Raw genomic sequence first — 15,826 nt, forward strand, 5'->3', positions numbered from 1 at the left:
GGTTCTTAATCTGCGTGCAAGACCTTCAGCTAATGCAGGAGGTATATGGTCCCGCTAGGGGGAATGCCTTACTGGACTTGATTTTGGCTAGGACGACCTGGTAGGGGAGTTGCAGATTTGTGGTCACCTTGGGGACGGTGACCACCAATCAGTCAAATTCACCATACAGCATAGGGTGGGTAAGACAACTAGTAGGGTGGAAGTGCTTGACTTTAGGAAGGCTAAGTTTAGTGTGCTCAGGAGTCTAGTCAATGATGCACTGCAGGAGAAGAGTATTGGTGAGATGGGAGTCCAGGAAGGGTGGTAATTTCTAAAGGAAGTGATCCTTCGGTCACAGAGGGAGACTATCCCAGTACAAGGGAAAAGGGGGAAAGGAGCCAAAAATCTTTCTTGGCTAAACAAGGAAATCCATGGGAGCCTAAGGGGAAAAAAGAAGGCATATAGGCGGTGGAAGCAGGGGGAAGCTACCAAGGAGGAGTATACCTACTTGGCCCGCACTTGCAGGGAGGCAGTTAGAAAAGCCAAAGCAACTACAGAGCTCAGGCTGGCAACAAAATAAAGACAACAAAAAGTCTTTTTTTAGGTATGTAGGGAGTAAAAGGAAGGCAGAGGGCAGCATAAGACCCTGCTGAACAAGAAGGAGCAGTTAGTGACAGAGGGAGGACAAGGCTGAGTTATTCAATGCATTTTTTGCCTCGGTGTTCCTGAACAGGGTTCAAGATAAGTCTCCTAATGGATTATTGATGGGCATCAGAGGGATACCAGCCCATCAACTGTCGACACTGACATGGTGCAGAGTCACTTGGATGGACTGGATGTGTTCAGGTCAGCAGGCCTGGATGAGCTGCATCCGAGGGTACTGAAGGAATTGGCTGGTGTCATAGCAGAAACACTGGCACGGCTGAGTGCTCGTGGTGCTTGGGTCAGGTCCTAGAGGACTGGAAAAGGGCCGGTGTGGTCCCTATTTTCAAGCTGCATCTGAGGGTACAGAAGGAATTGGCTGGTGTCAAGGCCAGTCAGTCTCACCTCCATCCTTGGAAAAGCCTTTTAAAAGATCATGAAGGAACTTATTTGTGGGAGTCCAGCGGGAAAAAAATAATGCAGCAGGAAACCAACATGGATTCATAACAGGTAGATCATGCCTGACCAATCTGGTTTCATCTTATGACAGGGTGACAAAATGCTTAGATGCAGGAGTAGAGGTGGATGTTGTTTTCTTGGACTTTAGCAAGGCCTTCAATATGGTATCTCATCCTATTCTCATAAATAAATTAAAAGGCTGTGACATAGATGTTTACACAGTCTGGTGGGTGGCAAATTGGCTTAGCGGTCGCATCCAGAGAGTGGTAGTAGATGGGTTGGTATTGACCTGGAAGGATGTGGGTAGTGGGGTCCCGCAGGGTTTGGTCCTTGGACCTGTACTCTTCAATGTCTTCATCAGCGACTTGGATGTGGGTGTGAAGTGTACTCTGCCCAAATTTGCAGATGATACTAAATTGTTGGGTGAAGTGCACACTCTGGAGGGTAGGGAACAATTGCAGGCAGACCTGGACAGGTTAGAAAAGTGGGCAATACACAATAGGATGCAGTACAACAAGGACAAGTTCAGAGTGCTGCACGTAGGGCACAAAAATATCCAGCACACCTGCTGGCTGGGAAGTGACCCTCTCAGAAGCACAGAAGCAGAAAGGGATCTCGGAGTCATAGTGGGCTCCAAGACAAACATGAGTCATCAGTGTGATGAAATCATGAGCAAAGCTAACCGTACTTTATCATGTATCAGCAGATGCATGATAAATAGAAGCAAGGAGGTGATACTTCCCCTCTATGCGGCATTGGTCAGACCGCAGTTGGAGTACTGCATCCAGTTTCGGGTGCCGTACTTCAGGAAGGATGTTGACAGACTCGAGAGGGTCCAGAAGAGGGCCACTCATATGGTTAGGGGCTTACAGGACAAGCTCTACGAGGAGAGACTGAGGGCCCTGGACCGCTTCAGCCTCCACAAGAGAAGGCTGAGAGGTGATCTTGTAGATGCCTACAAATTCCTTAGGGGGATGCAGCAAGGGATCAGATGCTCTGTTCATCAGGACACCTCTTGTGGTAACAAGAAACAATGGTCACAAACTAACAGAGAGCAGATTTAGGCTAGATAGGAGGAAACATTTCTTCATGGTAAGGGTAGCCAAAATTTGGAATGGGTTTCCAAGGGAGGTGGTGCTCTCCCCTACCTTGGGGGTCTTTAAGAGAATGCTGGATAGGCATCTGGCTGGGGTCATCTGACCTCAGCACTCTTTCCTGCCCAAGGCAGAGGGTTGGACTCAATGATCTGTTGAGGTCCCTTCCAAATCTAGCATCTATGAACCTATGAATAGAAATCTATGAAAAGTGATTCTAGTTTCTAATTAACAAATAGAGGGATGATTACTCTGTATTATTTTTTGTGCAGGAAACAAAACAGGGTTCAACACAGAAACTATGTAAAAGTATTAAACATTAGAGATTTATTTCCCTGCAGTAAGAATAGGGGGCAGTGGGGTTGTAACAATCATCTGTTCTCACAAGCTAAAACAAAACAAAATAAACCACTAACAGGCTGATATTTACCAGTAATTCCTAGATGCCCAATGACACTATCATGCTCACAGGCGTATAGAAACGGTAGTTATGTTGGACATAATTCATCCATTTTAACCTATAACCACACATTTTTACTATGTGATTTCTCTTTGCCAAGAAAATTGTGTATGCTGTGTGTGGGGTTCAGCAATCAAGGCTTCTAAAAGGTTTTGGCATGTGTAACATTGGATATGTATATTTGCATCTCACAGTATGTTTTTAATGTGGGTTGATCAGACATGTGAAGTATCAGGGGTGGATCTGGTATTTGGCAAAGGGAGGTACAGGGGCAGGTGTGGCTGCAACCCTGCTCCCAGACTCCTCCCCCCAACCCACCAGTGCAGGCAGACAGCTGCAGGAGCCTCTGGGGACTTCTTAAAGTTCCCAAAGCAGGTAATCACCCCCCTTCCCTCAGTGCTCAGAGGCACATTCCCTCCCACCCCTTCTGTGCTCTGCTTTCTCTGCTGTCCCTGGGGTTGGGGAAGCTTCCTAGCTCCTGCCTGATGGAGTCAGGCTGCATAGGGGCTGGGCTTAGCTGGGAACAGCAGGAGGAGCAAGGGGTTACTGCCCTAGGTGAGCCCAGCCCCTGCGCAGCCCAGCTGGAGTAGACAGGAGCAGGTTTCCCCTGCCCTGGGACAGCAGGGAAATGAGCCGCGGCAGGCGGGGGACACAGAAAGAGGAGGGGAGGGCACATGTTTCTGAGCACGGAGGGGAAGGGGAGATTCTCTTCCACTTTAGAGATTTTCTTAAAGTATCCAAAGGCTCCAGCAGCACAGTCCAGTCTGAAAGAGGGATGCAGCCACGCCACTGCACCTCTCGGGATCCACCCCTTTTAAGTAGGCATATGAGATTAGTTATTTTTAAACCTTTCTGCATTGCATCATACTGTTTTTTGCTATTTTTGATATGACTTCAGTTTTTCCAGCATAAAGCTATTGACTTTATTTAGCTTAATTACTAATTACAGAGAAATACTGCTAAGCATCAGTGAATATTACAAAATTAGGACCTAACTGAGAGAATGAAAAGAACAGGGTATGTTATATTGCTGTGTTTGGCTGCAGATTCCAACGTTTTTGAAAAACGGAACTTGTTTTTCACTTTTCTGTTGATCACATAAGAAAGCTCAACACTTTAATCAACAGATAGACTCTCCTGGCACGTAACGTACAGGATCTGGCTGATAGCCTAACAGTGCTGAGTGGGTGCATTTTGTACGTCTTTCAACCGTCATGTAGTTGTTTAATGCTGTCCTATTGTATTTGAAATTTCCCATTTAAAGAATTGTGGGGGTGGCTAAGTAAGGCACAAAGAATCAAAGTTGTAATTAAAAGGGTACCATCAATTCTGCAATCAGTCAAACTTTGGCCTGAAATGTAACAGTTATGATTACAGATATTAAATGCTTATGTTTTTATCTTTACTCTCTGTTTAGGCTCTTTGTATACTTTAAAGCAGCCGTATAGTATCAATTGATTATGAAGCTAGGGTAGTTTATGCCACAAAGAATTGGATTCTTTCTATATAGCTAGACCCATTTCCTTTGGGCTACAGACAGCTTATTTGTTTGATGCGTCTTCACATGGTAGTAGGAAAGGGTAAAAAAATTAATAAATAAAAGAATGAGGGTTGGGTATTTGACCAGTCAAATAAAGTTTGGTCAATTGACCAGTCAAATAGTGGTCAAAATTTGTAACAAAAAAAAAAAATGCCTATAGGTACAAATAAAACAGAAACTGCACACATTTTCCATTAGGAAATGTGTCAAAACAACAAAAAATAATATTTCTGCTAAGAAAATAGAAAAAAAATATAGGGGTTTTTTTTTTGGTAAGCTTGCTATCATCTTTGACTGGTCAAAAACTATGTGGTCAATTGACCAGCTTGCCAACCCTAAGAAGAATAAAAGAAAATGGAGATACAAGAGTTTTCTCTCCCTTTTAGAAGGTAGGCAAACTCAAAGTCAACCATGTCACCTGAAACTACCTCAAGCTCATTTGGGGCCAGATTTACTTGCCCTTTGGCACAACTTGTGGAGCTGTCCAGGTGCTAAGCAGACTACTAGTGTCTGGCTCTTCATTTGTATTGACTGGATTGTTAAACTGAACTGCCTGACTAGTTTTCACAATGCATGGTGCATGTATTTATTTTCTTTTTAATGTTAAGGTATGAGTAAAACACTCACTGCTCATGAAATGGGTTGTTTCTTTACAAGAAGGGCATTAAGGAGACATGATATACTATATAGACTACAATCCAAACATAAACTTTGTTGTGCAGTACTTTAACCTTTTCACATTCTTAAGAAAAGCTAAGTAGCTTATTTTCTCTAATAGACATTGAAAGCCTTTTTTGCCTACTATTTATTAGGTGCTTAATTACCTAATGCATTTGAAAGCTACATTAGTACGTGGTACTAATACTCTGTCTTGGGTTTATTTTCTAGCTTTCAGCTTTCATTTATTGCAGTTCTGTAGCTAAGAATTTGCCATTAAGTACTCATGTGGAAGGAGTATAAACATGTTATTGGCTAGAATTTTTTTTTGTATCAATTATCCAGAAAATTTGTACTGTGCATTTTAATCTTTCTGTTTTATTTCTATATTAACCCCTTGTTTGTGAGGCATTGCAGCACAGCTTTTTAAACTGCCAGTCATTCACTGAATGCTAGCCCTTCAAATTCGATGATCAGGTATCTGATTCAGCATTGTTCTGTTCAGATGCGTTGTACTAATCAGATTTTTTTAAAATGGTCCCTGCTCCCCAGGGTCTTTAGAGATTTCACAGCATGCTTTGTAAGAGTTGTTACCAGTATACTAAACTGCCTAGCCATGGCCAACCGAATAATTATATCTGCCTACCAACTTCCTGACCCATTTTCCTGCATTTTCATTCGAATATAACACTGACTCCTTGCCCTGAAACAATCATCCATTGTTGCAGTGCACTTTTAATGGGGTGTTACATTCCACCCCAGAGGTATCAGCGGTTCAGATTTGTGCAAAGATAGTGCAAATAGACATGCTGGGTTGTGCCACTTATGAACCTGGCCTATGTTTTTAAAAATGCTTTGGGGTCTTCCTGGCAGAACGTTGTTTCAAACATGCCAGATGCTATCATGAGTCATTACAAGCTGGTTGCAAATCTTTTAATAATGAGAACTATGATTTCTTTTCTTTTCAGAGCCAGAGCTTCAACTGTCTGGGAAAGGCAAAATGCCCAGCATCCAATGTGAGTTCTGTGCAGATGCAGGGGGATTCTGATTATTTCATCAACTATCTTGGGATCCCTACTGTGCAGTTTTCATATGAGGACATCAAGACATTAGAGGTAACTCTGAAAGGAAATACGTGCCATGATAGAACAGATTTTGGCTTTCCTCAGACAGCTTGTAGGAAAAAAACTACCTCATTTTAGTGAATTGTTTTAGATGGGGGTTTTTTTTAGGTGTTTGGTGACTTTCTGTATATACTTGGAGACATTCTTTGCTGTGGTCTAGCATTGCATTTAAAAAGATGTATTACCTCTTGTATTGTCATAGAACAGATCACAGCAAGAAAGGGGCAGGAGTAGGAATAACATCAAAATATAATGGTAACTCTTCAGCATTCAGTGCAACACACAACCCATCATGCGGCTTCTCTTTATCTTGCTTTGAGGAACAACATGAGAAATATCTAATCTGTGAGATTACACAGTACAAATTAATCAAACCAATTTTACAGATGGCCTTTCACCCACAAAAACAAATGATTATCTGTGTCAATTTTTATTGCTGTGCCTGGAAAAAAAAGATAAAACCTGAAAATGCATATTAAATCGTATCCAGACGATGGGCAGAATTGTGCTCTCCACTCTGCACGGTGGATGTAAATTCCTATGTGCTGGGTCTCATTCTCCAGTTTGCTAAAGTTCCCTTGCATAGCATGAAGACTGGCCTCTATCCATATCCCTGGTAAGCACAGAGAGGAAGCATGTTGCGAGCATCCTGATTAGAAGGAAACAGAGAGAGGCTATGGCAAAGGGGGCTCTGTTATGTCTGGTTTTCCAATGATATCTTGGACTTGCTCCAGCAACTTGTCTAACTCGATTTGTGACTGATGAACATTTATTAAATTGCAGTTAGCTCCCCACAGCTCACCTTTTCCACTGCACTTGAGTGGAGGGCAGAATGTGCTCCTTTATTCTCAGTCATAGGTTTCCATTTGCCCTGTGCACACTCCTGGGCATTTTTACACATGCTTCAGAGGTGGGGGGAGAGGGGGGGCAGTGCTTTAATCAGAGGGGCTCTGAGAGCCACTCTAATTAAGGTGCTGCTGTGTCTCGTGTTTCAGCGTCCCTGGAATTAAAAATGGCAGTGGGGGTGTTTGAAATAAAGCTTATTCAAATAGTTTTAGATAAAGCGCCCCCACAGCCACTTTTAAGCATGGAGACGTTGATACACAAGGCACAGGAGGCAATTGGCATGCTCTAGCAGACTCGATTAATTAAGTCTGCTGTGCTGCCCTGGAAATGCAGTGCATCGGAGCAGCCGCTGCACTCGTGTATAAGCACCCACTGTTCCACAGCACACAGGGGAAGTGGTTTTGGACGCCCCACTACAATATTCTGTAACCCTTAGATGAAGAGAACCCCCACTATCATCCTTCCAGACATCTGCTCTCATGTGCACTTAAGCTGTCAATCTTCATTTCATTCTGAGGGCTGGTAAAATGGAAGAACACTTTAGCACTACAATGTTTTAAGGGGGGGGCTATCAACAAAATTGGGAACTGAGGAGGTTAATAGAAGAATTAATTACAATCGGTTAGTGCAGAATTGTTCAAACTTTTTGGGTCAGTGTACTCCCAAGGGCTGGAAGGAAGGAGTCCCTTAGCAACTGAGCAGGGGTAGGGGGCGGAGGTCCCCTGGTGGCAGAAGTGCTGGTGGTGCAGCGGTGGTGGAAACGGCAGCAGCACCCACTGCCGAGTACCTCCTGAGGCCTTCCCAAGTATCCCTGGTTGAAAACCCCTGAGTTAGTGCGATCAAAACTTGTACTGTCGTACTCTTTCAAACAATAAGCCTTCTACAAGCTGCCAGTGCAGGTATCATTATTAGTATTATTATATGCAAAATGATTTAGCTTAAAAATAATTCAGGGCAGTCTACTTTGGGTAACATACTGCAGTTGGCAAATGTTCTTGTCTGGGTAAATGCTTCAAGGGACATTTAGATTTTTTTTTTTTTTGTATGACATAGGGATATAGCCAAACAAGCATTTGGTTTACTGAACATCTATCACAGTAGCAAAAGGGGATATGTCCCTACAGTCAGAAATGATTGACCTTAATTTTTATTTTTGGAGTCATCTTCAAAATGGGAATAATATGAACAGCTGCAATTATAAACACTATGCAGAATACAGTACCAAGTACAGCAGCAAATGCTAAGCATTTTTCATTTTTATATTGTCACCCCGTTTCATAATGGAAAGAGAATAATGGCCAGAACTTGAAATAATACTTTGTGGTTAATCAGAATAGAATTTTGTTATTTCTCACACTATGTAAATTCTTTTGGACTGGAGTCTTACTGCTCTTGAAAGTGCCTTGTTCACTGTTGTATTACAACTTGATTCCTTTTCTTCCATACTTGGTAAAGTTCACTTGTTTGCCTGCACAAGGGTTTCTGCACCATTTAAAAATCCTCAAAACAGTGGCAATGCATAGGGGGTTCACAGGGGTGCACGTGCACCCTCTGAGAGTGCTGGTGCACCCCCTGACAGGCCACGCTCCCTGCTTAGGCAATGGGCAGGGGGGTAGGTGGGAGTGCTGGTGCCCCCCTGTGAGCACTGGCCGAGGAGTAGGAGTGCCAGATGAAGTGCTGCAGCCGCTTCCTGGTCAGTGCGATTGGCCACAGGGGACCCCCTCCCCCCTGGTCAGTGAGATTGGCCCTGGTTGCTGGCTGGTCACTGGAGGGGCATGTGCCCCCCCCTGACTAAGGTGACACCAGTCACCCATGCCTCAAAATAGGGAGTTTTACCCATGTTGTGAAATCTGTATAGTAAGCTTTAGAAAGATGAACTTCTCTGCTTTCGGTTCAGTACAGAGGCTGTGGATTCCAGTATCCTGGGGGAGGGGACAGCAAGACTATCAGGCTACCAGGAATCTCCTCAGAGCAGAGAATGATTGTTTTCTTTACAAGAAGATTGAGTGTTATGTTTAATTCTAACAAAAATTTGGAAATGAGGCAGATGTGGGGTGACATCCCTGGCTTAAGTATCTTCCATTTCTTGAAAATGGATTGGCTGAATTTTTTAAGCAGATGTTTTAATTGTCATTCCATGATTTTGTCTCTGTTTTATTATGATAGCTCTGGATAGGGTTAATATATGTGTTAATATCATATCTCTTTTGAATCTTGTTTTGTTCTTGGCCTCCATGGGCACATCCACACATGCAGGCATGTGCACTTGCAGTGGCTCTAATAGCAATGACACAGATTTGTGCTGGAGATTTGTGCTTCAGCACACGTGCCTGGACATGCACTTTGGTGTGTGGCAAATTGTGCCACTTGGGGCAAACTGATACTGCTCAGCTCCTCCAGGATCTTCAGCCAGGGGAAGCTAGAGGCTGGGGCCAGCACCTGTGCTGGCCCCAGCAGTATAAAAAGCTGCCCTGGTGAGCCACTTGTCACTTGCCTCAGGAGCTTCTGAGGCCTGGCCAGTTGGTATCTGGGGACACTACCCCTTGTGCCAGCTGAACTGTTGAAGCAGCCCTAACTTAGAGTGGCCTCTGCACCCTCTACCCACTGCAGCATTCTGGCAGTGGGGGCTGCTGCCTGGCTCTGATCTGCTGCCACCTGAAACAGCATTTGCGCTCTTGGACTTGCAGCCCCATGAATGACCCTGCTGCTGCAGTATGAACACTGCAGCAGAGTCTCCTGCACCTCTGGGCCAGGTGCCAGTGGGCTGTAGCTACATAGTTGGGTAGCAATGCTATCATGTCTTATGGTGCCTCTGGTCTGCCTTCTGGACAGCTGTCACCCAAAAGATGTGCTCATTATGGTGGCCTGCTTTGATGTATCAAAGCATGTCCTCTTGGCCCCAAATGGCCAGGTCAGCCACCTCATCTGGTGCTGACCCTGGGCAGGCTGATCTGCCTGGGTCTCACCGCTTCTGCCTCACCAGCAGAGATCGTGGTGTTTCCTCTTTAAAAATTAAAAATTCTGTGATAAGAAACCCAAATTCTCTCACTAAAATACCCTAAATCCATGTTCTTCCACTATTAAAATGAAATGCTGCTATATAGAGAGAGATCAGTTGGGCAATGTTTTATTGATATATTCACAATTTTAAAGCAATTTAGAATCCTACCAGTGCTTCTGTCATCATAATAAAATGAATTCTAAATGCCTGTACACTTGGGTGTTTGCTTTTAGTTTTTTTAATCATAGAAAAATCAGAGGTGCCTCTGCCCCTTTACTCACCAGGATGTGAGCCACTAAGCAGCACTGATATGCTGGTGACCTCCCCCTGCCCCTGGCCTTACCATTCACTCTCAACTCACAGCCCTCACAAGTGCTTCTCACTTCTAACCTGCAGCCCCTACCTGCCTTTCTGGCTGCAGCTCACCAGGACGTGAGTCCAGCTGCAGCTGTTCCACCTGTTGCTTTGTGGCTCTGAGTAGTGCCAGTCCTTGCTGTTCTGCTCCCTGTGCCTGTGCCCAGGCCCCAGCGATCCCCATGCCACAGCTGGGGCTCAGGGACTGGGCTGGGCAAGCCCCTTCCCTTCCAGGCCAGCCTCCCCCTGAACAGGCTGCTCTAGCAGGGCAGGAGGTCTCTAACCATGGCTCTGGCAGCCTCTCCTAGCTGGAGTGCTACCTCATCCCTGACCCCCATCTCTTTCTCTCACACACCCCTGCTGCCACCTCCCCCACCCTTCCTCAGCCCATCATACCCCCACAAGTGGTTCCTGGAGCCTCTCAGGCAGGGGCTGCATGTCCCAGTACTGGTGTGGTCATGGGGCAGGGCTGCAGTGCAGCAGTTGCCCCTGCAGCCATGGTTTCTGCCAGCAGGTCTTGTCCCATCCCATTTGGCATCTGGGCATGCAGGGTATGAGATGTGTGGGGGGATGTGTGGCTTGGAGGGAAGGGGCGTGGGGGTGGGTATGGGGTTTGTGGGGCAGTTTGGGGGGTGTGGGGTTTGTGGGTGGAGGTTTGTGTAGGGTTGTTAGGTGGGAGTGTTGGGTTTGTGGGTGGATTGTGGGGGGCTGTGGAGGTGGGGGGATTGTGTGTGTGTGTGGGTGGGAGGGACTGCTTGGGAGGGGTGGGTCCCCTTGCACAGCACACAGCCCACGCTCAGGCAGCAGCAGCCATTGGGGCTCCTAGCAAAGCCCCGACCCGCACCACCTGTGCGACATGGCGCTGTGCTGGCCTGGCCCACTCACATGAGCCCTCAGCCAGAAGTGGACCACTTCTGCTGTCATCCAAGGTCCTGGCACTGCACGCAGGAGCTGTGTACCCTCACACCGGAAACTTGGGCAAATAAATAGGGGAGAGTATAATAACATTGCTCAGGCACGCAGGGATGAAGTCAGGGAGGTCAAAGCACAGTTGAAGTTGGAGCTAGCAAGGGATGCGAAGGGTGGCAAGAAGGGTTTCTACAAGTATGTCAGCAACAAGAGGAAGATCAAGGAAAGTGTGGGGCCCTTACTGAATGGGGAAGACCACCTTGGGATAGAGGATGCAGAAAAGGCTGAAGTGCTCAATGCCTTTTTCATCTTAGTCTTCACAGGCAAGTTCAGCTCCAAGACTACTGCACTGGGCAGCATAGTTTGGGGAGGTGAGCAGCCAACAGTGGTGAAAGAACAGGTTAGGGACTATTTAGAAAAGCTGGACATATACAAGTCCATGGGTTATGGAAATGACACACCCTTAAGGTAACTGCAGTGACCTCAAAGGTAACACTGCTAATGAGAGTGCTGAAAAAAGGCAAAGTTTGTTGACCTGAAACCTTTATTCTGCCAGTTAGGCCTGTGCGAGTGAACATGTGCTATGTGAAGAAAGGACAGTGCTGGATAACACTGCTGTTTGTTTCTTTTCTAATCAAGAAAATGTTTTAACTTCATATATCCCTGGTTGTCATTTTTAGCTTTCTACATCCTTATGCATGCTTCCTAAGCAATTCAGATACACAAATTGATTATCCAGCCTGGAACCTTATCATCTTCAGCTTTGCTTGGCATCTGCACTGCTAATTTGCTAATGATTAAATTTCACAAATGCAGAGCAATCTATGGATTTACCAAATGTTGGCAAATTTCTTCCTTATAAGATCTTGTATTAATTGAAATGTCTCAAGTCATGAGCTTTATTTTAATAAGAAGTTTTTCAGTTTGCAAGCACCGTTGCACCTATTAGGAAAAGCATTCTGTTTCAGATTAAATATAATGCAGAGGTTGCTGTAAAGAAAATGGGAAAGCAGATGCTTTCAGATTCGGAGTGCAATGTTTATGACAGGCTGGTGGTCCAATGCACATTTCTTCTGTCACTTAACAGCTGTTCTATATAGTTTCTGTTCCAGATCTGTGTATTCAGTATCTATAGGGCATGTGAAAGAATCTGTGAACTTCAATATATCAAAAAATAATCCTTTTCCAGCAGCTTGTATACCATTAACACAGAAGTTCCTTTTCATTGTGCATATTCTAGCTGCATAAAATTTTTGTTTTCCATCTTTAGCTTATTCTTACAATGCTAAATGATCACTTAGAATTGGAAGTGGAAGAGCACTATAGCTGAATTAGTAGAAGAAAACATTTCTGTATTTGATTAACTATTGCACAGTGAATTTGATCCTATAAGACACCACATTCTATTGAAAATATGGTTACTTTATTTCTTGCATTGCAAATTCATTTCCTTGAAGTAAATTATATGATAGGTATTATCTCTTGTCTGGAGGGTGATGTACGGCACCTTTCAGCTCTTAAAATGTCTTGACCTGAACCTCATGATATCTGCTTTATGTGAGAAATAAAAAACGCTTAGACAAAATATGCAAATTTATGTAGGCAGGTAGATGGGTTTTTTTACTAAAAGCAAAGTAACTTAGAGTGATTGCATTTGGATTCTCTTCATTACTTATTGTATTGGTTATGTGAGCAGTTAATCTTTTATAATTTACATGCTATTTCATAGATTCATTAACATTTCCTTATGAAACTGGCACAGTGCTCATATAGTATGCTAGATACCACCCAACTTGAATAGTCCAGGAGTATTTCGAGGGCACTAAATCTATTTTTGGAGGAAGCTGTAGGTACCAAAAGATGATAATACTATTTTAGGGTAGTCACAAATTATGTTGATCTTTCATTCATTTTCTTATATCATGGGAATTTTCACTGTGCCGTTTAATAACTGATAGCAGTTGAAGGGTTAAAATGTAGCTGAACTTTTTCCTGCTGCCCTGAGCCTATCACATATTTGTAAACTGTGTCTCTTCCTCCCAGGTACTGAGTTTATGGTTCCATACCTGGTTTCAGGCTATTAACATGGACTTTTAAGCTGTATGAATAAGTGATGCTTTATGGATAAAACTGAGTAAAAAGTCCCTGCTGTGTATGTTTTTTCAATAGTTGTTCCTATGTCTCACCCCTGTCACAAAACAGAATTTGTTTTGGAAAAAGCAACTCATAAATTGCAAAAAAAAAAAAAAAAAAAGAGCGTATTTTAAGGGCATCTACCTGTTAAACCTAGTACAGCTAATGTAAGAACTGCTACCCTGTACTGCAGTTGGGTCAAAAACCTTTGCCCCGGAATTTCATCTACAGAGCAACAGTTACAGGTCAACTTTAGCTGTACGTTTCTTGTGTGATGTGAGGAATGCCAATCCTCAGATAGACAGTTGGAAAAGTTGTAAATAAAAATAATATAAGAGGAAACGAACAAAATAGTAAGTAAAAAATATGTTATCTGAAATTACCTAATATACTGATGCATGGGAGGTAAGAGCTCCATGGCAAATGTCTGTGTTCAGAACTGTGAGCAAGCAGACAGCATACTAAATACCCAGCCACAATGATAAAAATGTACAAAGTGAAATTTAATTAATTTATTTACTTCCATAAATATCCAGTATTTTAGTCCCCAGGTAGGAAATACACTTAGAAGAATTTTCAAGCAGAAAAAAACACAGTATCATTTTCTCCTGTTTCTTAAGGATCCTGCTGCTGCTGTTCAAGGGAAGCCTCTCTATCCATAGCGTCTGGTGCATTAGTTTTACCTGCAGGATGTCTCACAGCTGAAGGGTCACATTCTGATTTGTCACATGCGAACATGAAGAAGCCCATGTTTAATATAAAAGCTATCAATGAGCTGTTGTATACACCACTGAATACCCTGCTTGATGGGTCCCATTTGAATCCTGCCAAGAAGCAAACAGTGTAGAATAGTTAACCAGCCTATTCAAGATAATTGCAGGAAACCTTAAGCCACAGTAGAGAAGTCTATAGAGGGAGTTGGGTATAATGCAGCACGTCACATCTGAGCTTCTGTAATAAGTGGAGGTCCGTGTCTAGATCTGTCTGTTCCTATCTCAGTAGAAAACAATGAAACTATATCAGAACTATCCTTGCTCAGGTTTCCATCACCATCCTAGAAAAGCACAAGGGAAGACACCTTAGGCCATGGTAAGTCAGGCCATTTTTCTAACTTTCTGTAAAATAGTAACATCTACACTGGTAATACAAAATCATTGTTCGTAGAACCATTGATTTAGCAGAAACAGGTTTGGAAATGAAAAATCTCAAGTGCTATTCCTTGCATTCTACTTCATACTGCATCATTCTATACCCTTGAAAATACTAATAATATTTTTATGAATTTGTGTCTTGATAATGAAAGAAAAGCATGTTGCGAGTAAAAGATTAATATTCCTCCAAGTGTTGAAACGTACATGTCCATAGATACCAAATCATGGCATTTCACACAACACAGCCTGCCATGTTCATAATGATTCTATTTGTGAGTATATTCATTAGAAAGATTTTGATTCAATTGTGTGTTCTTCAGCCATGTCATGATGATCCTATAAAGACCATGTGAGGTTAACTCAGCCGCCAGTTCCATTGCTGTAAAGACACTAGAGTTATAATAGTCAGCGATCAGAATCAGGTTCCATGCGTGGGCATTCATTTTCTAACAGAATTATTCATAGTTCTGTTTCCTGAATGGCAACATCTAGACCATGTGTCTTGTATAACGGAGGCTATCCTTTTATCACTTAATAGTTTTGTCTCTATCTCTTCCCTTAGAGGGTGCTTCCTTTCTTTTCCTCTCTCTGTGTCCATTTCTGCTGTCTTTTTTTTTTTTTTTAATCTCACTGTAACAGAAGTTCTATTATAAGTCTGTTTACTTCAAATGAATAATTGATATTCGCATTCTTTCACAGGAAATAGCATTCACCTTAGGGCGAACTCTGTTCTTGTGAGTGTCATTCATAATTTTCCTAGGTAAATCTGGTTAAAGCTATTGAACATATGATTCATAACACAGCACCTTAGTTAAGGGAATCATAGCTGATAACTGTTTGGACTTAAAACAGTCCTCATTTTTAGTGAACATTAATTAATGTGAAATTTCTGTAATAACTGTAATTATGAATGGGAAAGAGAAATCAGCAGGGAATGGTTGCAAGGGGAAGAGGCGCAACCTCTGAATTATTTTTCTTAATACAGTTTTGCCTCTTTTTTTTAAGTAAATGCATTTGAGAAAGAAGTATATCCTATACATGGGAGAAGAATCTCAGGCTATTGTTGTACAGGTTAAAGCTTTCGAAAGGAACCACTGGTTTTGCATACCTCTTATTTTTGTTGCCCAGTTTGAGGCACCCTGAATTAACCTTACAAAAACACTAAGTTTCTGCGGTTCCAGTGGAAGATATGGGTGTGTTCAGTACCCCTAAAGATCAGGCCCACAGTGTGTCTGGTTGAAAATGTAGGCTGTAGCTTCTCTTCTAATGGGATTAGTTTAGTTCTAGTATTAAATGGGATGCTTACTCACCTCTCAGAGATCTGTTGGGCTAGGGACAGACATTCAAAAAGCCTGAGCCTGACTTGATTCAATCTTTGCAGGTTAATCTAACCTGGCTAGCATAAATCATTTTGTAACCAGACAGGCATCCCAGAAGTGCAGGCACATGCCTCAAGTGGCTCAGGCTGGAAGCTGGG

General features: G+C 43.1%; 1 protein-coding gene across 4 annotated transcripts in view; it reads left to right on the plus strand.

Annotated features, from left to right (window-relative positions):
- NAALADL2 (N-acetylated alpha-linked acidic dipeptidase like 2) overlaps window positions 1–15,826 on the plus strand; it is a 1,094,482-nt gene that overhangs the window by 867,013 nt on the left and 211,643 nt on the right. For all 4 annotated transcript variants that reach the window (XM_059731159.1, XM_059731157.1, XM_059731158.1 and 1 more), the window contains one exon: window positions 5,800–5,946. In XM_059731159.1, the coding sequence (XP_059587142.1) occupies window positions 5,800–5,946 (147 nt within the window). The remainder of the gene's footprint in view (window positions 1–5,799; window positions 5,947–15,826) is intronic.

Source organism: Alligator mississippiensis, chromosome 7 (assembly GCF_030867095.1).
Source record: "Alligator mississippiensis isolate rAllMis1 chromosome 7, rAllMis1, whole genome shotgun sequence".
Classification (NCBI taxonomy): Eukaryota; Metazoa; Chordata; order Crocodylia; family Alligatoridae; genus Alligator; species Alligator mississippiensis.